The sequence below is a fragment of the Loxodonta africana genome, chromosome 7, assembly GCF_030014295.1.
Source record: "Loxodonta africana isolate mLoxAfr1 chromosome 7, mLoxAfr1.hap2, whole genome shotgun sequence".
Classification (NCBI taxonomy): Eukaryota; Metazoa; Chordata; class Mammalia; order Proboscidea; family Elephantidae; genus Loxodonta; species Loxodonta africana.
In genome coordinates, this window is record NC_087348.1 from 75,179,568 (window position 1) to 75,203,144 (window position 23,577).

At 46.0% G+C, this 23,577-nt stretch overlaps 2 protein-coding genes across 19 annotated transcripts in view; one reads left to right on the forward strand and one right to left on the reverse strand.

Moving 5' to 3' along the window:
* RIC3 (RIC3 acetylcholine receptor chaperone) overlaps positions 1 to 11,760 on the forward strand; it is a 42,876-nt gene extending 31,116 nt beyond the window's left edge. For 4 of the 7 annotated variants that reach the window (XM_010592251.3, XM_023550875.2, XM_023550876.2 and 1 more), the window contains 2 exons: positions 504 to 652; positions 6,684 to 11,760. In XM_010592251.3, the coding sequence (XP_010590553.1) occupies positions 504 to 652; positions 6,684 to 7,120 (586 nt within the window). In that variant the 3' untranslated portion in view covers positions 7,121 to 11,760. Of the gene's footprint in view, positions 1 to 503; positions 653 to 6,683 lie in introns of those variants that run through there. The other 3 variants (XM_023550874.2, XM_003412021.4, XR_002786328.2) reach the window with 3 other exon arrangements.
* Positions 8,837 to 23,577, reverse strand: part of TUB (TUB bipartite transcription factor) — a 90,735-nt gene continuing 75,994 nt past the window's right edge. For 9 of the 12 annotated variants that reach the window (XM_064288470.1, XM_064288475.1, XM_064288469.1 and 6 more), the window contains 8 exons: positions 22,619 to 22,786; positions 21,426 to 21,547; positions 20,817 to 21,014; positions 20,414 to 20,526; positions 19,386 to 19,503; positions 17,554 to 17,652; positions 17,160 to 17,331; positions 11,337 to 16,683 (listed from right to left, as the gene is read on the reverse strand). In XM_064288470.1, the coding sequence (XP_064144540.1) occupies positions 16,550 to 16,683; positions 17,160 to 17,331; positions 17,554 to 17,652; positions 19,386 to 19,503; positions 20,414 to 20,526; positions 20,817 to 21,014; positions 21,426 to 21,547; positions 22,619 to 22,786 (1,124 nt within the window). In that variant the 3' untranslated portion in view covers positions 11,337 to 16,549. Of the gene's footprint in view, positions 10,027 to 11,336; positions 16,684 to 17,159; positions 17,332 to 17,553; positions 17,653 to 19,385; positions 19,504 to 20,413; positions 20,527 to 20,816; positions 21,015 to 21,425; positions 21,548 to 22,618; positions 22,787 to 23,577 lie in introns of those variants that run through there. The other 3 variants (XM_064288472.1, XM_064288471.1, XM_064288474.1) reach the window with 3 other exon arrangements.

Genomic DNA, 23,577 nt, shown 5'->3' on the forward strand with positions numbered 1-23,577 from the left:
TTTTCAGATTTATGCTTATTCCTGTACGAGTAGATTAAACCTGGTAATTCTAAAGTTGGCCTAGTAGCATATTTTTCCCTGGTTGCAGCTAATGGTCCCCCACATTTTCTTTTGATGACCTTGCTTCAGAGAAAAGTGGTTTGTAGTAATGTGAGCAACAATGAAATTGCTTGGAGTTTAGAGAATCAGGGCAGTGAGGAGGAACTAGACTGAAAGCTGAGACATCTAGGTCTAATGCCAGCACTGACGTTAACTCGTTATGGGGCCTTGGGCAATCACTTAATCTATTCTGGGCCTTAGTTTTCCCATTTGTGAAATCGAGTTTTGAACTAACATCTCTAAGATTTCATCCCAACTATGCAGCTCTAGGATCAAATCCTAGAATAATTATCCTTGGCCATTGGACTTCCTATTCTAGGATCTAGACAGGTCCTAGTGATGTTTAATATCCATTGCCTGGGAGTGTATACCGCTAAATGGCTGGATTGTCTGGTATTTCTAAGCAGAGCACAGACTGTGACTTCTGACCAAGAGAAGCGGTTGTTACATCAGCTCCGAGAAATCACCAGGGTCATGAAAGGAGGAAAATTTGTTGACAGACCCACTCCAGAGAAAGAAGCTGAGGAGGCCCCTTACATGGAAGACTGGGAAGGTAAACAGTGTTTTCTCATTTCTTTGTTAGTTGTTGGGACAGACAAGAGATCTTACATTTTTTTTTTTTTAATCAGCTTTATTATTGAGATATAATGTATATACAATAAAATTCATCAATTTTAAGTATACAGTTGAATGGATTTTGGCAAGTGTGTAGAGTTGTGTAATCACACCACAATCATGACCTAGAACATTTCCATCACCCCAAAAAGTTCCCTCCCCTTTGCAATTAATCCCTTCCCTCCACCCCTGGCAATAACTGAACTGCTTTCTGTTCCCGTAGTTTCTGTATAAATGGATCATACTGGATACCCTCTTTTGTTTCTGGTTTATTGGATTTAGCATAATCCTTTTGAGATTTTTGTGTGCTATTGCACGTGTCAGGAGTGTTTTTGTTTTGTTTTTGATCTTGCTTAGTAGTATAGTCCATAATGCTCATTTGGGAAATGTCCGACTGACTGCGTATAGGTCCGTGATCCCATAAGGTGATAACAGAGTTCAGAAATCCCAATCAGATAATGGGACGCAGCAGACGTAACCAGACGTAGCAAACCCAACAGCTTCCTGCACATAACATGTGTATCTCATGTCTCTTGTACAGAAAGTGATTGTGCTGCCAGGCATGTAATGGTACAGTACATGTGTATCCTATACATAACATACATGTCTTCATAGTCATAGTAAACACCTGTGTTATTGGGTTATGTATATATTATACTGTACTTTCTATCATTTGTTTAATGTGAACTTTCCCTACTTAGAAATAAAAAGTTTACTGTACAACAGTGTATGCTTTGACTCATGGGCAACAGCATCTAATCTCGTTTATCTTGCATGTCTTGAGTGTTGTAGCATTATTCCTCTAGTTTTCTTTCGAAAATGTTACCGCGATGTGCATCATGGATCCCAAATGCTGTAAAACCAGTGCTAGTGATAGCTGCAGCAACAGGCAAAGGAGAAGTATCGATTTGGAAATGAAACAAAAGATATCCCGTATAACTTTCTTAAGTATGTAGTATGGTGTTCGCACAACGTCCGAATCACGGAATGTTCTATTTCATGGAATGTATTGTGGACATTAAGCAACACATGATTGTATTCTGTTATGTTGGATATACCACAATTTGTTTATCTGTTCATCAGTTGAGGAAAATTGGGGTGTTTCTAACTTAAAGCTATTATGAATCGAGCTGCTATGAATTTAACATAGAAGGCTTCAGACATATGTTTGTAGTATATACCCATGGGCATATACCTCGGAGTGAGATTTCTGGGTTTTATGATAAGTGTATGTTTAACGTTATTAGAAACTGTCAGCCTGCTTTCCAAAGTGCCTGTACCATGTTGCCCTCCACCTGCAATGTATGAAAATTCCAGTTACTCCAGATCCTTGCTAGCACTTGGTATTGTTAGTCTTTATAATTTTAGCCATTCTAGTAAGTGTGTAGTGGTATCTCAGTTGTGACTTATACTTTGCATATCCCAAATGACTAATGATGTTGAACATTTTTTCATGTGCTTTTTTTTTGCCATCTCTATTTTTGGTGAAGGGTTTGTCCAAACTGCCCATTTTTTAACTGGCTTAGTTGTCTTCTTATTGAGTTCCAAGTGTTCTTTATGTATTTTGGATACAAGTCCTTTATCAGATATGTATTTTGCAAGTGTTTTCTCCAAATCTGTAGCTTTCCTTTTCATTTTCTTAAAAGCTTCTTTCAAAAAGCAGAAGTTTTTAATTTTGATGAAGTCTAGTATATCATTTTTTTTCTTTTTATGGTTCATGTTTTTTGTGTTCTGTTTAAGAAACCTTTGCCTAGCCCAAGCCTTGTTCAGTTTTTCTCCTCATTTTTTTCTAGAAATTTTATAGGAGCCCTGGTGGTACAGTGGGTAAAGTGATCAACTGCTAACCAGAAGGTTGGTGTTTGAAACCACCAGCGGCTCCTCAGGAGAAAGATCTGGCAGTCTGCTTCTGTAAACAGCCTTGGAAACCCTATGAGGTCACTATGAGTTGGAATTGACTCGATGGCAGTCGATTTTTTATGGTTTTAGCTCTTATAGTTAGGCCTATGATCCATTTCAGGTTAATTTTTATGTATGGTGTGAGATCAACACAGAATTTTTTTATTCCTTTATTCATTTCCAGTTGTTCCAGATCCTTTTGTTGCATTTAATTACCTTGGTGCATTGGCTGGAATCAGTCATGTGGGTCTGTACCAGACTCTCCATTCTGTTCATCGATCTATATGTCTGTTTATACTAATACCCCACTATCTTGACTACTGTAGTTTTCTATTAATTCAGATAGTGCAGGTTCTCCAACTTTGTTCTTTTTTTTCCCCAAAATTATTTTGGCTAGTTCTAGATCCTTCACATTTATCAGTGTGTTCATTTCCACCAAAAAAAAAAAAAACAAAAACCTGATGGGATTTTGATTGGCGTTGCATTGAATCTGAAGATCAGTTTGGGAGAACTGACGTCTTAATAATATTGAATCTTCCAATCCATGAACATATACCTTTCCATTTATTTCTCTCAGCAATTGTAGTTTTCAGTATATAGCTCTTACACATATTTTGTGAATGTATTCCTAAATAACTCATATTTTTGATGCTACTTATAAAAGTGGTATTTTTATTTATATTTAATTTTTTGTTGCTATGATAGAGAAATACAATTTATTTCTCATTATGACCTTGTATCCTGTGGCCTTGCTAAACTAATTCTGGTAGCATTTTAATTTTTTTAGCTTGCTTAGGATTTTCTGCATAGATGATCAAATTGTGAATAAAGACAATTTTTACTTCTTCCTTTCTAATCTATATGCCTTTTATTATTATTTTATTGCCTTATTGCACCGGCTAGAACCTCTAGCACAATGTTAAATAGAAGTGGTAAGAGCAAACATCCTGAATTTCTGGTACTAGGAGAAAGCATTCAGACGTTCTCCGTTAGTATGATGTGAGAGGTTTTTCATGAATGCCCTGTTTCAGGTTGAGGAAGCTTTCTTCTATTCTTACTTTGCTGAGAGTTTTTAACCATAAATGGGGGTTGAACTTTTGTCAGTTTTTTTAATCAACTGGGATTACCATGTTTTTCTGTTCTGATCTGTTAAAATGGTGAATTACACTGATTGACTTTTGAATGTTAAAACAGCCTTGCATTCCTGGGATAAACCATACCTAGTCAATTTGCTAAGGATTTTTTATGTCTGTGTTTATGAGAGATACTGGTCTGTGGTTTTCATTCCTTGTAATGTCTTTGCTTTTTATTTCAGGGTAATGCTGGCCTTATAAAATGCTTTGGAATGTGTTTTCTCTTCTGTTTTCTGGAAGAGTTTGTGTGAAATTGGTTTATTTCTTCCTTTCGTTGTCTACCTAGAAGAATTCCTCATCGTGGTTTTGTAATACACTAACTGGTTTTCAGCCATGTCCGTTTCAATCTATTTTCTTCTTCTGTTGAATTTCAAAATTTTCTTGTACTCATTATGACTTTCTATTTATGGATACCTCTTTCTTCCTGCTTCCTCCGTTTTTATTCAAGCCTGGTTAGGCTTTGTCAATATAGGTCCTCCTAAAAAAAAATTTTTTTTTTTTGTAAGTATTATCAGGAGTATCAATTTTAAGTTGATTAAGATTTAACTCCCATTTCCTGCAACATATTAGGGGCTCTTTGTGTAATTTGCTTAGTTTGGGCCCTGTTTCAAATTGCTGATTTCCTCATAGGGCCAGTACATTTTTGTTGCTTGTTCATGTTTTGTTTTTGTGTTTTTAAACTTTTTATTGTGTATTAGGTGAAAGTTTATAGAGCAAATTAGTTTCCCGTTTGATAATTTGTACGTGAAGTATTCCATAACATTGCTTTCATTCCCCACAATGTGTCAGCACTCTCTTCATTTCTGTCCTAGGTTTCCTGTTACCTTTCATCCTGATTTTCTATCCCTTCTTGCCTTCTCATTTTTGCTTTTGGGCAGATGTTGCCCTTTCGATCTCATATATTTGAGTGTTCTAAGGAGGACGTTCCTCTTGTGTGTTATTGTTTATTTTATGGGCCTGTCTGTGGTTTGGCTGGAAGGTGGTCTCCAGGAATGGCCTCAGTTCCAGTTGCTTGCTCATGTTTTTAATGAAGCTCTTGAGTAGTAATCACCAATGTTGGCTGATATGGGCTACCTTAGCAGTTGTGTAGGTCACTATTTGATTTTCCTCAGTGGGCCTCACCCTCTTAAACCAAAGCAGATATCCGTGGAAGTCCAAGAGCAAGTTTTGCCCTTGGTGTGGTAAGAAGGCAGGGACATGGCGGCAAATGGACTTAAGTGTTCATTCAGTGGCTAGGAGTTAATGAGCAAGCGGGCTTCCCCAGCCCCTGCCCTTGACCGAAGAGGCTGTAAAGGCCTTGGTTAGCTAAGCCCTATTTTACCTAGCATTTTATCCACAGTAAATTAAACCCAGGAATGAGTACTGCATTGGCAAGATTTTTACATACTACTGTTCAGTGCTGGTGAGAGTATAATAAGATGGACAGTTTTTACATCACTGATAGGATTGAAAATTTATACCCCTTTTTTGGAAAGTAATTTGGCGGAGTGTAAAAAGGCTTTTAAAATGCTCATTCCCTTTGGTCTAGTTTTCATATTTCTAGAAGTCTGTCTTAAAGAAATAGAGGACATGAATTTATATTCAGAGATCTTAATTGCAATGTTATTTATAATAGGGGAAAATTGGAAAGACTCTAAATGTCTTAAGAGGAATGGCAAATCATGTAATTATGTTGTAGCTATATGATGGACTATTTTGCAGCAAATTTTCAAATGGCTAATGACATGGAGAAATGCTCATGATACAATGTTGAATGAAAAAATCACAGAACAACATTTTCTATGGAGTGTGATCCTTCCTTATTAAAGAAAAAAAAGGAAAAGGAAATGTTCATACACGGTGAAAAGGTCAGGAGTAAATACAAATTATTATCAGTGGTGGGATTCTGGGTGACTTGCTTTCTCTTTCTTGAACTTGTCTGTATTTTACATATATTCTACAATGAGTCTGTATAACTTTCATAATCAGGAAAAACAGTAAATGTTGTGAAAATGTGTCCCCAAACCCCGCACTACAAAGACCCCTACCTTTCCTAATTTGTAGGCAGAAAGTGGTTTGTGTTAGGACTAAATTTGCCAATTATCATAATGTGCACATGGGTTTGGAATTCTCCAGCTTTTCACATTGTGTAGTGAGCACGCTGGCCACTGCCAGCATTGGCATATGAGCTCCAGAGCAGCCCATCTGCCGCTCAGGCGTGGCTTGGCTGACACAGATTTCTTTCTTTTCTTAATTTGGCAACATTTTCTCTCTACTCATTATCATAGCTGGGATTCAGTACCAGTATTACTCATTTTGTTTACCAGTTTATTTTTTGTTCCATTTTGTGAAGACGAAGAAGCCAACAATGGGAATTCTGTCTCCTGAAAATGGAGTGCCTGTCCTTCGGGATTTTGGGCATGTCTTGCTAAAGTGCTATTTCTGACACTTGCAAGCCATTTCAATTGTTTTGATAAGTAGAAGGCTTCATGGTGTATTTTTCAAAGAGCTTAGTGTTCCTTTCCTCCCTCCTTCCTCCTACCCCTGGGATGACTTGGAAATGGTTCCGAATAGAAATTATAAACAGTAGCCTTGAGCTGTGCTTTCTCCATCTGGTATTTGGTGCATGTTTTTTGAACTGAAGCACATGTCGTTTATTTAATCTTCATCAGCGCTGCAGAAGCACGTGGCGTCAGACTTACGCTGTGCCCCAAGCACCCTGCGCTTACGAAGGGATTTTCATCTGAACTGGTTTGTATTTCAAAGAGCGCCGGGATGGTCAGCCAGATTGCTAAGAATTTGCTCAAGTGAAACTTAGGAACTGTTAGAATTGTCTCAGAGATTCCCGGAATGGATTTGTTAGGATAGGATGGCTGCTGCCTGAGAATCCTCTTTGAGTTGACACTTTATTTTTTTTGAAGAGACACTCCTTGTAAGACTTTGTGCTACTTCTCTTTCTAGGTTACCCTGAAGAGACTTACCCAGTTTATGACCTTTCAGACAGCATCAAGCGTAGGCAAGAAACAATCCTGGTGGATTACCCTGACCCAGAAGAGCCTTCTGCTGAAGAAATAGCCGAAAGAATGGAAGTGCTAGAAGAAGAATCAGACCATTTGGGTTGGAAAAGTCGGCCCGCTGATCCCCGAGCCCAGGAAGATAATTCTGTTACTTGGTGTGACCCAAAGGCAGAAATATGTTCCTGCTGTTTCTGTGAAGAAGAGGATCCCGCTGTCTTGGCAGAGAATGCTGGATTCAGTGCAGATAACTACAGTGAGCAAGAGGAAGCCACCAAAGAGGGGGGGCCCCAAGACGTCAGAGAGGAAGGCTTGGGCATCAGTGCTGCTAGAGCACATACAGGTGGCATGCTGAGGAAGCGGAACCTCCAGAGTTTAGAATGAAAGCAGCCAGTTTGGTGAAGTATCCACTACTCTAGCCCCAAGGTGACCTTTCTCTCCTCTCAGATTTCATCCTTGGCCCTGTGCCCTATACTTCATTCTCTGTGTTTAAATATCATAGCTATCAGGCCACTACCATGGATATCATGTATCTTCCTGGTGCTCACACACCTGTCACCTTGTAAAACATCATAGAGATTAATTAGTGTGAACATAAGACAACTTCACTCTTCTCTTCCTGCCTTTTCCCCAGCAGAGAAATTGACCCATGGAGTAATTACGTTTGGTCTGTTGTAATTACAGATGGGGACCACTCAGGGGCAAAGGTCTGACTCTTCCTGCTAGGAGTAACAGATGGTTTACCTGTGAAGGAACATCAGTGTACAGATGATGACTTAAGGTTACAAGAGTGAAGATTTCAGGGTCTAAGATGCCTTATCCTTTGGGCCTTGAGCAGGTTAGTGGCCCCCTGGGGAGAAGAGCACATTTTGTTTGTGGGGATGATGGGCCCAGAGCACGGTAAGACTGTTCTCGGACTTGAAGCATCTTCCTCACACCTACAGCCTTTCTAGGTGCACTGATGCTGCCTCAAACACCCAGAGTAGCAGAAGACTCCTGCTGACCTTAGAATGAGCCCAGAGGCCTGTCTAGGTGACTGTTTTGCCCGGATATTCTTAGGCTCTCTAGCTGCCTTTATTTCTGCCCTGCTTAACAGAACTGCCAAACCCAGAAGCACCTTTGTACTTTTCAGTGGCCAGAGGAAGTTTTAGATTGAGACTTCAGAGCCTGCCCTGCAAAGCCAAGGTTTGAGGCTATAGGAAGGCCTGCCCAAGGGTTGTAGTCCTGCCATGAGCTACTCAGAAGGCCATGGAGCCGGCAACAAGGACGAGGACCCCTACCCTTACAGAGAGTCCTCGCCTAGAAGCTATTTCTTAATGTTGTGCCATCCGGGAAATTTGTCCTTACACCACATGGACTGAAACAAAGACTGAACTTGTTACAAAGTGCCAGCCCAATAGGAAAGTTGCAGACAACCAGTACAGCAGTGCACAGGGGAGGAAACCATTTGTTCTATATTTGGATAGCTGAATCTTTTGAGAGAGCTGGGGAAAGTAAGAGGTAGATTAGGCCTGGGTGGATTTTGACCAAGCTAAAGGCCTCATCGCCTAAACTGCCATCTGTTACATGTCTTCATGTGACTTCTAACAAGGATGAGTGAATTCATAGTTTACATGCAAGGCCTGACAGTTATAAAGAAGGCCTATTCCCCTGAGGACATTCCCAATCATAAAACGTAGAAGACTTCAAAGTTAAGAAATTATGTAAAGGTAGTTCTTAGTGGCTTTTAGAGTTCCATTGTACCTGGCCTGAATAAGATGCCGGGAAAGAGTTCAAATCGCGCATATAAGCAACAGGCCGCTCTTCGGAAGATATGGGATCATATTAAGATAATGTGTCAGCTACTACTAGATATTTCTTGTCAGGTAATTGAACTACAGAGAAATGTCACTGCAGACTGTGTCTCTGGAAAGTATATTGCATCTGCCTTTGGTGTGGAACATTTCGTTCACATTGTAAAGAATGCAGTTTAAAATGTATGAAGACAATCTAGACGTAATGCTAAAGGTAAAGTAGTGCAGCTGCTCTTTACTCTTCTGATTCATTGTTTTCCACACTATTTTCCTTCATTCACTGGGAGCAGTTGCTTATGAAGACAGCTCTGTGTCCCTGTTCAAAGGTTGAAAGTTTTTTTTTTTTTTGCCTTAGGATATGACTCCCTTATTAGAAGTAACTACTGCTGTTTCTTTGTAGCCTCTTCATTCATTTGCTGAGTACTAGAATGAAAGATTTAATTCCTGCACTCAAACTCAATTTAACATGGGAGCCTGACAGGTAAAATGAGCTGTGAAATAAGAGGCAGAGTCATATGGGCTTCAGATCGTGAATTCTACAGGCAGAGAAATTTGGGCCCTGATCCCATCCCTGCCCATTCTAGCTGTGGGATCGTGGGTCAGCTCCTTAAACCCTCTGAGCCTTGGCTTTGTCATCCATAAAGTAGGGGTAATAATGATTATCCCTATTATTATTAATTATGAAGATTAAATAATTAGTACATGCAAAACAGTATTGGTCCTATTTCATACATGGTAACCACTCAATAAATGGTAGCTGTTTTATTTTTATTATATAAAGTTTCAGGCTGTAATTGAGATACGGGCCCCAAACTACAAGAGCACAAAAGAGCATTTGCAAGAATACTTCACAGAGAAGGTGGGGCTTGAAGCATGCTAAGAATTTCTCCAGTTGGGCAAGGAAGGGAAAGGACGTTCTTGGCAAAAGAGTGGCACTGGAAAAAGCAACAAGGTATGAAAAAGAAGGTATGTTCAAGTATTTTGATGAGGCTGGGATGTACAGTGTCACATAAGTGTTTATTTTGAATGTTAATCTTTGGAAAAAAATGCCAGAAGTTCTAAGTCCCTCATGATGGCTCTTGCTGCCCTGTCTCTTGGTTGGTTTATATATCAGGAATATATTTATATATCAGGAATGCTGATGTACTTTTTGACCATTTCAGATTAGACAATTCTTTTTGGATTTTCCAGACCTATTTTATCCTTCAGGGAAAACAAAGATATGGTTACATACAACCCAGGGTGACAAAAATCATGGGACTGGGTTTTGTTTGGCAATACCTGCTCTTTCTTCATGGCCTTCATTTCTCAGAACTGGTCTGGGCCACAAACTTGACCAGTCCCCTGGCACTGGGCTGAGGTAAACTTTGGGCACTGTGACAGAGCATGCAGTCATACTTCGGGGCACAGATTGTCCTAGGAAACCACTGGACCATCAGCTTGGCACATCAGGTGGGTGGCCCAGCCAGGAGATCCTCTTTCCTGGTCATGACAGGACTACAAGGAAAGCGTAATGTTAGCTTCATGACTAGTGAATGGTGAGCTCTAGAAGCTGGGCCCAGGGAGGTGTGCTGAGGAGCAGAGGCATATTTGGTCTCCAGAAGAGATGACCTGTGAGAACCATTCTCTGCACCATCTATTGTTTGGGTGACCAAGTAACTTATGGTCTAACCTGAGACAGTTTGGGAAAAGGGAGCTTTAATAATAATTATGCCAAGTCAATAGGTGTAAACCAGCACTGTCCTGGATATATGATTACCCTGTCCGTAGCCATGTAAAAGATTTGTCTTCAACCTGTCCACTAACAAATAAAAACAAGCAAAACAAAACCAAACCCTCTTTACTTTTTAGTAATGTCCTGATTACATATGCTATTTCCCACAGGAGCTAGGCCATGGTTCAGGTAGGAATTGCTCTTGGTCATGTAAAAACTCTAAATCTGGGGGAAATAAACAAACTCTACTTATTACCACACTCTTAACCCAGACTATTTCTATTCTAAAGAAAATACTTCAGCTACCCAGCAACATAGAGAAAAAACATAAATGACGTACCCATATGATTCTGGCTTGACCATTTTTATACAAATCTAAAATGTACTTACCTTTCCCCATTTTCTTACGTAAAATAAAAAGAACAAATGTCTCCCCTTTCATGGTTCATTTCTTAATGTCTCCAGGCACCATTTTTCTCATTTATAAATTGGAACTAATAACCCACCTTGCAGGGCTGTTAGAATGAAATGAGATACTGTTTGTAAAGGTCAAGCATGAGGGAGGTGTTCAAAGACAGCTGTCACCAGCAGCATCTCAGTCTGTACATCAACTCCTGTGCTGCTGTGTCACACCTGGCACCTTCCCAGGCCACCCAGACTGCCAGGAATGGCCCAGGATATAGGGCCCTGCAGCCTTTTGGTAATTGTAGTTTTGACCTCCTCCCTCAGCATCAGACCACTAGCTCTCACGTCTGCTTCACAGCCGCAACTGCAACCTCTCATCCTCTTGACTTCAGTTCTGCCGAGGGCCAAAAAAAAATGTCCGAGCATGTTTAAGTCCTGTTCACATGGGTCAGGCTCTGAGTAGGGCCAGAGGAATCAAGTGGCTGGGTCTTTGTGTTATGTCTGCCACTTGGGCCATTTCTACTTTTTTTCAGCTCTACAGCCCTGTTGTGTTCCTAAAGGCCAGGCCCATAGTGGGATACATAGGAACCAATAGGCTGTTCCTCTATTTGGCACTAAACAAACAAACAAAAAAAACCTTGTTGCCATTGAGTCGATTCTGACTCATAGCGACCCTATAGGACAGAGCAGAACTGCCCCATAGGGTTTCCAAGGAGCAGCTGGTAGATTCAATCTGCCAACTTTTTGGTTAACAGCTCTCAACCACTATGCCAGCAGAGCTCCCTAGTTCACCCAGCTGACCCTAAAGAGGATCACTCTAACTTAAGTACCTTCAAACCTCACCGTTTTCCCAGCCCTTCCCAGCTTCTGGGTGTCGTTCTAACCATCTATAAACTTGAAGAGCACAGCTAGAGGGAATGCGATTTTGACCTACTTACCATTGATTGTAAACAAGCTGTGATCCCCATGTTACCACCACCCACCTACCCACCCCTGAGACTCCTAGGACAGAAACTTTAGGAAAGTTTTGCATAGGAAACTTTATGCGTAGGAAAAAACTTTAGGAGAGAAACATGCTTTTCTCCTATGGGGGAAAGAAAAAAAAAAAAGGGTACACAGCAGTGTTGAAACAATTCAAGTTTAATTTGTTGGTATATGTTTTGTACTCAGACAAACACCAAATTCTACAACATACATAACGTCAACATGGGAAAATACCAAGTTTGTCATTGCACATACCAATAAATAAATACATTTGCTCCAGAATACCAAAGAGTTTATTCAAAAAGTCACTTAATAAAAGCAGTTTTGCAAGTTTGTCTAAAACTCCAGATAATTTTGAGCAAAAATAAAATGTCTGACCACTTGAAAATAGGAAAAGACAATCTTGTGCAAATAGACATACACATTCTAGGCATTATGAAAACTGGCTAAGTGTGTCTTCCCAGCAAGAGAGGCATCACCCATCCTGACCAAATCCCCTTTGTCACAAATGCAGGATTAAAGAGGCAGAGTCAGGCTTCCCTTTCTAAGTCACTCCAAGTTGCCCTGTAGGAAACTCGATCTCAGCCTAATCTCCAGCTCCGCCTGGACCTTGGTAGGGGGAGAGAGGAACAGTAGAACAAAGGAGAAGGGTGTGATGTCTTTCTTAGAAAAGAAAAAAGGCACAATGATGAGCTAGAAAAAGTAGTGGTGAAAGCAAGGATTAACTTTCATTCACCCTGAATCCTACTGCAGCTTTTTAGACCGACCTCCTCCTTTTGCAGATGAGAAAATAGACCTCGAAAGATTACATGGTTTGCTGAAAATCACATGGCTAGTAAGTGGAGTAGTGCTTTCTCTAAGACCAACTTGCCTCTCAACTTGGTGCAAAATTTAAAAAATTAAACCTATCCCAATACTTCTGCTCTTCCCCTCCCCTGTATCCTGAGATGGCAGAAAATTGCAAACTGGAGGTACGTAAGAACAGGTGGCCAATAAATTCAAACAAGATCCCATCCCTTGGTCTGTTCCTGGGGGCTGCCACAGGCCTATAAACCAGGGCCCAGGGCAGGGGAGTCAGGCTCCAGGCACAGTGCTGGGCCCCACAAGAAAGCAGACTCATTGGAGCTCTCTGGAAAAGTGTGCTCTCAGGGCCACCTGGCAGATCACACAAGGTGTTGCAGCTGGGGCGAGAAGGCCTGGCAAGCAGGGAGGGCCAGTATTATGCAGTGAGGGAAAACCAGGGACTCCAGGAGGTGGAATTTGTGCTTGCATTACAGCCATGAATATGGCTCTCCCAGCGTCTCCCTTAGCAGCTGAAACCCCATTGTGAGGGATACATGGGCCTTTCAGTTTGAAGTCACCACTGCTGCACGTTGTTTACAACTACCTCTCAGGTAACCGCCCTGCTTTTCCAGAGTGAAGAAAACTGCTGCTTCTACAATGTTGTTGCCTTTCTTTTCACTGATGGAGGCAGGTTCCAAAGGTTCTCTTCTAGCCTGTGATGACCACACCCTGGCTTCCAACACCTGTCCTCACCATGGGTCTGGACCTTACGTGCTTCCTTGAACTTGTGTCTTGATTTTTAAGGCACATTCACTAGATTATGTTCAAATTCATCCAAAACCGTGCATGTGACACACGGATTTCTTTAGGTAATTCAGGGTGGAAAGTGAAAAACTAACAACTTTCTTGGATGATGCACTCCCAATCAGAACCCTGGGAAAACAAGCTGGTACTTTCCCAGATAAACTTTCTGTTCAAAGAGCATGAAATGAATGAACAAAATCTACAGGGGATCATAACTACATCCTTATTCCTTTCCTTCTCATCCTTAGAAATATGATATTAAGAAACCTCAGTTGATTGTTTGCAGATTGCCCTTTTCCCCAAGTACACACAGACACGCAAACAGACACACACAAATGGACACAGAGCACCTTGAAGCCAGAAGAAAAGCTAGAATTGTAGAAGAGTTGGGGGAGTGAACTTTGCCACTCTGCAGAAGAACCGTTTTGGGGGAGAGGGTGTAGAGTTTTGGGCTGCAGCCCCAGGAAGAGCTACAGAGCCAGGAGTAGTTACAGAGAAGCTGCCTAAGGTGCTGGTCGCCCAACACCCTTAGGGACTACTTATTCAGTCACCAAGTTCCCTGCCCAACCAAGGCTGGTCTGGGCAGAGGCTGTGGCGGGCAAGGACTTTTGCTGTAGGAGAGGCTGAGCGCAGGTGGTCTCCAGGGCCCCATAAGCTTTAGGAGTCTTTGGCCCCATGGCTGCAGGGCCAATGGTCAAGGAAAACCAGTGTCATCAGGAATAGTCTTAAGAGCAGAACTTGCTAGGTTGGGTCTCGAGCAGGTGACAAAGCTGCTCCTGCTCATGACTCAATACGCAACAGAGGATTTTGTTGCTGACGTTACCCTTCTCCAAGTCCATGCTGGAGAGCTCAGGATCCACATTTCCTGTCCCTAACGTGTACCCAAATATCCAGCCAACCCCCTCTTCTGTTTTCTAGAGGAAAAGCAAAGACCAAAAGTTTTCCATTGTGCTTCTGATTTTTCCTACTACGAGGATCCCCCTTCCACTAGGATCCAGAATCAGTCTATTCTACCTTAAAATTCTAGACCCAGAGAAACAGCTTGCCTAGACCTTGGAAATCACCGAGTTTCCACCAGCTTACATGTCAGCAGGTCTCGTCTCATTAAAGTCAGGGAAGGAGGGCCAAACTAGGACTGTGGAAAGGAGGAGGGCACTACAGAATTTCAGTAGGGAATGGATCAGTCCCAGCACAGAACTTCTAGTGTCCTCAAAATGGCCCCCAAGAGTTGTCTAGAAACTAGACCACGTTTTTTTAAAAAGCTAGATAACTGGAGAAGTCTCTCTCAGAGAACTCTGTCTGTGATGAGAGCAGATCCATGCAAGCATAGGTGTGCCTTGCTTAAAGCAATCAACACAGCAAGACCTGGATTACAAAGACAGAAAAGCATACTACACTTCCATTTAAGGAGTTAAACAGCTCCTTCACCTACAGGGTCTCACATATTTAAAATACGATTTTTTTTTTTTTAATCAATTGCTACTTAACCTTCCCAAGCACATCTGCTCTAAAACAAGGTCCAACTCCTGCTTGCTTCCCACTGACTTCTGACCTCCATCTGGGCAAGAAGACTCTTCCAGGGCAAATGATAAACAAGCAAGAGCTTAGAAGACCCAGGCCTGTAGGGTGGACGATGCCATCCAAGGAGAAGTATGGCAGTGGACGGAGAGATCAGGCTCAGCCCTGCAACAGGCACACCTTATCTACCACATCTAGGCAGAGAGACATGCAGCAGGCTCTCTAAGGTCTGCTCGCGGCTGCCAAGCAACTCTCGCGGAGGGGCCAGCCACAAGCCAATCCTGATCAGACTGACGTGCAAAAAGCCCAATTTCCTACTGAAATGATTTCAGTTTTACACGTGAACTCTGACATTTCTAAGTCTCCTCAATCAGGGAAAGGGGGAGAGGGCATGCAGAACGGGCCCCCGGAGAGCTGAAGATAACCAGTTTCACGGGGGGTGACAGTGGTAACAACGAAAACAAGGGAGCTTAAGGTTCTGAACTCTGCCACTAACCAGCTAGGTGACCCTGGGCAAGTCCCATTTTCTGGGTGTGATTCGCCTGAAATGATGGGGTTGTACTAGTTGATTTCTAAGAGTTCTGTCACATCTAACCTTTTGTGATCCTAAAATATTCCCTGCTTCTCACCCTGTCCCATTGCCACCCAAAAAGAACTACACACAGAAACCCTATCACCTTCAAAAGCCACACCCTGAAGCCCTCACCAACCATGACCTAGGCTGACAGCAGTGGGAGCTGAATCGCAGGCAAGAGCACCCGGACTAGGTCTTTCCAGAGAGAGATTCTTGGAGCATGTCATGGCTTAGGATGGCCCTTTCCCGTTAAGAGCCCTAGGCCTGCTTTGCCGTGTGCAGACTGGGGCTAGTGGCTGGGACCTCACCCATGTTTCCTGGGTGTGGCTGGGACTGCCCAGCAGGGTGTTCCTGGGGCAGGACCCCGGGAGCTTGTTCCCTGTGCTTCCTGCATGCTGAGCCTCCGTCCTGCATGCCCCATCCACTGAGACATCTGACCTTGAGTGTTTCCCAGTGCCCCTGCCAGTGCAGAGCAAACCTGGAGAAACCAAGTGAACTCGAACCCTAGGCTCCCAGCTAGTTCCCACAGCCCAGAGACAGCCAGGCCTGTGTGATCCTGGCAAGGTCCTACTACTCACCGTCCCTCTGAGCCCACACCCTGTCACTATGATCCTAACTTCTCCTGGGCCTGGCTGGGACTTTCTGAAGTTAGGGGGCCTTCTGAAGTTGTAAGGGGCCTGCCTGGCCTCTTGAATTGCTCAGAGCCTCAACACCTGGCAGGAAACCAAAGAGCCAAGCCTGGCCACCGGGCCCTTTGCTATGTAAAGTTGATGTGCCCTACACACACACACACGCACATACACACACACAGTGCCCCTCATTGTTGGGGCACCTGCTGTCATCTGACTCCTGGGCTGAGTGGATGGCTGGGCCACAGCAGCCCTGCATTGTGCTTCCTCTCCCTCACCCTCACCCTGCCTTCTCAGCTGAAGAGGTTGCCTGGCTTGGCAAACACGACTGCAGCAGGATGCTAACCCAGGAGAGGGTGGGAGGGGGGACTGATCATGGGGCATGGAGGAATTCACTCTGGTCCCTTCACCCCACCCACCCACTCACTCCCACTCCCCTGCCTCAGCTACAGGGGCAGAGGAGCCTGCTCCGAGCCAAAGATTCATCTGGCAGGAGGCCTATGTACAGAAGGTAGGCAGGGCTGTCTCCACAGGCAGGCAGGCAGGCAGGCAGGCAGGCAGGCAAGCTCCACTCCAGGCCGAGTAACCGCAAAGGGCACGAGGAAGCCTCTACTCACAGGCCAGCTTGCTGTCGAAGCTGGACAGGGCAATAGCAAAGGCCTGCAGCGCACACAGCGGGTAGTTGTAATCCATGGTGAACACATCCTCTGCTACCCGTCCAAACTGCATCACGATGTAATCGGCTGGGGCCAGGCACAAGCATGGCCAGGGACAGACAGAGAAAAACAGGGCAGAGTAGGGATGGTGGAGATAGGGACAGACAGACACCCAAACCACACGAGGGAAGGGAAAGCAAGAAGCCCCGATACCAAGGGAATCCCAAAGGAGGGAGAACACAGTCCAATTGGTAGACATGACAGGACAGACGCAGTAGATGGCAAAGGAGAAAGATGTGTACAGACACCAGAAGACAGGGAAGAAGAGGAAAAGTCCACTCAAAAGGGGTTCCCGGGCCTGAGATTCTGCTGAGTGCAGACTCTAGGGCCAGGGCTCCAAAGAAGGTTCTTCCAGAGCCACCCAACCATTATGGTTAGAAAGCACATCTAATCTAAGCCGTGCAGCCTCCTTCCCTAAGATCTGGCCTATATGGGCAGGGTTAGGTGAGCTGAACTTGGAGCTAAGGGCCCCAGGTATCACGAGTTGGGGCAGAAACACTCACGGTCATTGCCATGGATGATCTGGAAGTTCTTCACGGAGGCCTGTGTGACGCGCCCATGGAAGTTGAGTACATAGGACTGTGTGTCATCATTCCAGACAGGTGTCTTGTTTTGCAGCTCGATGATAGTTTCCGTGTTCTTGTTCTGCCAACGTGCTAGTAGTGTCTCATGCTCCTGGGAGAGCAGCCTCACCTAAGCCAGGCCCAGGCCTTGGCACCATGACCACCCCAAAGAGGGATCTGTCCCGGGGATGGGGATCCTTAGATTTCCCTGGGCCTCCAGAGCGTCTCACATTGTATCTCCTACACATACATATACCAGCTGGAGTTCTGCCCTCAGAAGCTCATGCAGAGCCTAGGATGATGGGGAACGGGGGAGGGTCGGGCAGAGACTCACGTTGCGGGGCCGGATGGAGACTCTCTCGTGAACCATGTTCATGCCTGGGACAATGACACTCATCTTCCGTGGCCCCTTGAAGCCTAAGACGTTTGTCTCCTGGGAAATAGAGAACTCAGTTCTTTATTCGAGTTACCTCAGGGAGGCTTGCCCTGCCCTCCTTCCTAAAATCTCACACACACCTTGACACTTCATATCCCCCTTCCCACCTTTATTTTTATTAGCACTGATCAGAGAGAAAGCCTACTCACCTGCTGGAGAAAATGAGGTGGAAAAGAAAATAATAATGAGCTAGTTTTCAACATCTCTGCCTGAATTTGTAATCTAACATCTCTAACTCAGCATGTCCAGCTCCTAGATGTCCACTCTGCCCAAACTAGCTCTTTATGGTCTTCCTTGCTTCAGTTAATGGCAACTCAATTCTTCCATTTACTCTGGCAAAATGTGTGAAGCCATCCTTGATTCCTCTCTCACCCCACTTCTAATCTGCCAGCTCTACCTTCAAATTATATCCAGAATTTGACCACTTTTCACTACCATCTCTCACCAAAATCACTGTAATAGCCTTTAACTGTACTCCTAGTCTTTGTCATTGGCCCCAGCCCCTTCTCCCCACCATCTGTTCTTAACAGCAGCAAATGGCTCTGTTAAAATATATGTCAGATCATTTTTTTCCTCCTCTGCTTCCACCTTACCCAGAGCAAACGCAGAAGATGCTCCTTTGACTCCAAGGCCTTACATGATACAGCCTCCATTTCCTCACTCTCCTCGCCACTGACGCCCCTGCACCACACTGCTACCTCGCCGTTCTGACAGGGCCAGCTGCCATTCAGGACTCCTGCACTCGCTGCTCCCTCCCTCTGCCTCGCCCCCTCCCCCCCATCTACACACTGGCTCTCACTTCCTGCTGCTCTTCACTCAAGGGTTACCTCAGGGAGGCCCGCCCTGCCCTCCCTTCTAAAATCTCATGCACACCTTGACACTTCATATCCCCATTCCCACCTTTATTTTTACCTTCTTAGCATTTACCAGGACATTCTTTTACTTATATGTCTGTTTTATAAATTGTCTCCCCTACTAGGGGTAAGTTCCATAAGGGTAGAAATTTATTACATCTGTTTTGTTCACTACCGTATCCTCAGTGCCTCAAACAGTACCTGGAATATACAGTTGGGGCTCGGTATTTGCTGAATAAAATTCAGGCTGCCTCCTCAAAGTTGACCAGCAGGTGGCACCATTGGCTCATACGAAATAGCTGGATTTCTAATGGGCCCCAAGAAACACCCATGCTCACTCAGGCTGGAAGGGCACCAAACCCTTGTTTTTAAAAAGAAACTGAGGTTCAGCAATGTGGAGAAACCCCCCATACTTATATTCCAGTTTGGTCATTTATGAGCTGTGTGACATTGGCAAGTGACCCAACCGCTGAGCTTCAGTTTCCTCAGATATATGATAAAGAAAATAGGATCTAGTTCTTAGGCTGTCATGAGCATTCAGTAAGATGACTATGCAAAGGGGCTTGTAATCCACGCAGGGCCTGGCATACTGGAGGAATGATGTGAGGGATGCACGGACAAGAACCCAGGCAGCCCGCTTCCTTCCCAGGAGGTCCCTGGGCTGGACTGCATAGGGCTAGACCTGGTTCCTGGACCTCCCAGTCAGGTGGTCTGAGCCTTAAAGATAGGAGGAGAGGACACGCAGGGACCACACCAGAGAGGGCTGCCCCTCTCCACTCAGCCTTGTCTACCCACCAAGATAGATGGGACAGTCCCCACATCAGGCAGCCAGTCCTAGGTTTCATGTCTAACTTGGAGATCAGAGACAGGACTCACGTAGCACACAGCTGCCAGCTCCTGACGCAAAGTTCCACTTTCCAAAGTAGAGGATGATGTCTTCTGAGGGTTGACTCCATTGTCATAAACAGTGAACTTGGTGCCCATAAGGTTGGACCTGAAGGAAAGACAAAATCAGTAGAGGTCATGCATTCTCTGCCCCAGGGCGGGGAGCAGCTCATGGTCTGTCCTATGAGAAGCCTGAGCGGCATTCTGGGGTGGGCCAGTGGGCACAATGCTCACTGAATCCACATCTTTGAAGGTGCTTCACGGGCAGAAGGTCTAGACCTGCTCTGAGTTGACTCAAAGAGCATCTCGGTCTCAGTGAGGGAAATTCAGGAAGGTAAATCTGGGTTCCACAGGTTTCCCTGGGAGAACAGGAGTGCCCCCCTCATGGAGGTGAGCAATCAGAATGGCATTTGGCAAGGCCATAGAGGGGATTCAGCACCCAATGGGGAGTGGATGAGATGATCGCCCCTGTCCCATCCAGCCTGTGAGTCTTGGTCCAGCCTCATCTCGCTTTAGTTCCACCTTTAGCTCCTTACCTCTAAGCTTTATTTATACTCCCCCAACCTGGTACTCTATTCCTCAGCAAACCCTACATCCTCCTTGAGGCCCAGCTCAGAGCCTCCCCCCATCCCCACCCCAAGGTCGCCATGAGTCTTCTCTCAAGGGCCCACTCTCAGCCCTGCCCCATGCACAGATCATGGAGGCAAGGCAGCTCTTCCACGGTGGCCTAAATCATCAATGACATCCTGGGGTTTGATCTGTCGCTCTTGGTGAGTTTGCTCCCTCCCAGCTGCCTGACAGCAATCTAGAGTACGAGGTGTGAGACCCAGCTCCAAGTCTGGCTCTAGACTGGGCATAGGCCTTGATTATGGTTGGATCTGATGGACAGAGAGGATCTTGGGAGAGGATCCTGAGACTCTGACCTAGGTCTCCTTCAGGGGCAGGAGATGCCTTCTACCAAGAACCCGCCCCCACCCTTCCCTTCCACCCCCATCTGCTTCCTGGGGGAGTGCTGGTACCGCAGTTTCCCGATGTAGCTGTCCCCTCCTCGAGACAAGTCTGTTGGGTCCACAGAGATGAGGTAATTGGAAGTTTTACTCTTCTTTCTCTTCCTTCCCGCCAGGAGGAACACCTTGGGGAGTGGAGCAAGGTCATGTTCCAGACCCAGTTTCTGGTCTGCACACAATCATGGGTGCCACTCATACACCCATGCTCACCCAAGTGACTCTCCCTTGCTTCAGCTCCCAAACGCACGTATGTGCACACACACGTATGCACTGGCAGACACAAAGGTACGCACTGACCAGGCATGGAGGCTTTCATCTCTCTGGGGAACAGAAAGGTCATCCGTGGCTTCTAGTCACCTTCCAGCCCCTAGGACAAGCCTGCCTAGGTGAGACGGCAGGCCCAGGCCAACCTCACCTTCTTTCCATCCTCACGGTCCATGTGCAGAAAGTAGGTGGGGTACATCCCCCGGTCCATCCCCTTCTTGTCCCGCGTAATGCGGCACTTGATGGTGATACCCTGGGGGGCTGGCCTCAGTGCGAACTCCTCAAGATCCTGGACCTCAACATCCACTGGTGGCTCTGGGGCTGTTGGGCTTGGGGCTGAGGCTGCCTCCTACAGGGTGGAGAGTAGGAGTCTGAGCCCCAGGGACTCTGAGCAGCTGAAACTGGTGGTCTGGGATCCATGGTGGGGAAGACAGGGAGGGATCTCCCGGATGTAGGCCTGCCCATCCTGGGGTCTGGGGCTACCGTCCCCACCCTTCCCTCACCCTCAGCAGTCCTGGGAGCAGGGCAGGGTTGTGAGCAGATTCTCAGAGGTCATCCTGTGCAACTTCGGCTCCCCCACCCTCCTGGTATGGCCGAAGAGGGTGGGGTGCAGGGTGGAAAAGAAGGGAAGCCTGGGCCAGAGAAGCTCTTGATAGGCCTCTGGGTCCAGCCCCTGGCTCCAGGAAAGCCAACTCCCCATCATTTCTTCACACACCCACTCCACTTCCAACATGGATGACCAGGAGAGCTCCTAACTCACCCTGACAGACTTCCTGCTAGTGGCAGAGCTGGGGCGGGTGTTGCTGTTTAGCTGAGAGGAGCTGGAGCTGTTCTCATCCTCATCCTCCTCTTCCTCGTCAAAGCTCATGCTGCTGGAGATGCCTGGGCCAGGCAAAGGAGCAGAAAGGGAGGAGTGAGGAGGAGTCTACCCCAGAAATATACATGGTCACATGTACATACCCAACAGACATTCACAGATGCTGGCTCACATGTGCCCAGACACACACGTACACACACAGAGCCATATGTATACACATACATTAACACACAGCTATCCAGATACATAAGGACACACCCATTCTCCCATGTACACCCACAGGCTGGGGCTGGTCAAGATCCTCATGATATGCCCCCCACCCCAACCACCCAGCTTCAGCTAGGTCACTCCCACAGCCCTCTCCTCTCTACAGTTACACTGCCCTCATCTCCCGTGTATCAAGGCCTACACTGAGGTGACCCTGCACTGGGAACCTCCTATTTCTAACCTCAAGCCTACGAGAGGCCTTGGCTGGCAGAGGCATGCAATCTGCTTGGGAAAAGGCCCAACTCCTTCCTCACCCTGGCATGCAGGGCCCGCTGACTCCTCATTGGGACCTTTGTCTGCCCTGTTCTCTCCATCTGGAATGCCATCTCCATCTTCACGTTGCCTCAACAGCCCTGTCTCTAGGAAGCCTTCCCTGATCAGATTCCTTAGAATGTGGGTGGCACTGTCAGGCTTCTTTCCCTCTGCCACCCACACCAGGGGCTCCCTAGGGCAGGGCTCACGGTGGGGCAACCGTTAGGGCAGCAGGTTTCCAAGGAGGATCTTCCCTGCTTCTTGGCCTCCTGACCCTGCTCCCCCCAGCCTAGCAGGCACATGGGAACTCTTTGCAAAGGGAGCTTTTTCTGTGGAACTGAGGGGAAAGGACATCTGCCCTCAAACCTAGGCCTCCCTGGGGGCAGGAGATAAAGGTGGGCTGGGCTGTGGAATGGTTACTCCAGTTCACACTGCTTTCCCTCAACGTGGCCTGGTCAGGGGCCCTGCCCAAAAGCTCCTCATTTGTCTCCAAGTATGCCTCCTACCACTGCCAGGGGGCTGGACCACACACAGGAAGACCCTACTCCTACAGAAGGGTGTATCTGGGAACCCGGGGCTGTGCTTTGGGGGAGTCACTGGGCCCCCACAGGGCTCACCCTTCCTCTGCATCGTGGCACGGAGGTCCTGCCCGCTGGGTGGCGTGCCCCCACCAGCTGCCATCTCCCCTGCATCCTGGGCGTGGTCTGACTGGCCCACAGTCAGGATCTGCACCGGGCCTCGGGCCTCAGACTTGTCTTCTGCCAGTGCTGCTGGCCCGCCGGTGCCTGCAGGCCATGGACACTCCTGAGTCCCGTCCAGGGGGGTGGGGGAGGGCCTGTGCCTGCATTCTCAGAAGTCCACGAAGGATGAGGGATGAGAGGGGGGCCCTCTGCAAAACTTTATTTGTAAAACTGAGTTTTAAAAACTAACAACTATTTTCAGCCTATTAATGATCAAATTTTTTTTTTTTTTAAGCTATGTTATGAAGGGATGTGAGCTTCATTTCTTTGGCTGTTCCCCAAATTAACTGCTGAGGGTTGGTTTGAAATGCCTCCCATCCCTAAGGCAGACAGGTGTCATCTAAAGAACCAAGTGCTCAATGGAGAAAACAAGATGGAGAACAACGATCAATCCAGACTGTAGCTGAGGCCAACGATCTTTCATAGACATGGCCAGATGCAAGTTCTCAATGCCAGTGCTCTCTCTCTCTCAGAGACAAGCACACACACAACACAGTAATTCACACACACCATTAAAACGGTCCACACATATGGGCCATCTTGAAAAAGACTGAGGTTGACATACACTTGCCTTCCCAAGTGGGTTACCTCCCACCCATGTCTACCTTCCTGTCCAAGTTGCCACATCTTCAGTAACAGAACCAAGGCGGGGACCACACATGTGCCGGCCACCCTGGTTGGGTAGGCTATGCCCAGAATGCTACCGTCAGCTCCAGAAGCCTGCAGACCCTGACACACCATTGTCCATCTGTGACCCAAAGCCTGGATATCACTGCCCCTGAACAAGGCTTGAGAAAATGGGATCTCTGACCAGCAGAGGCAGGACTCAGGGCAGG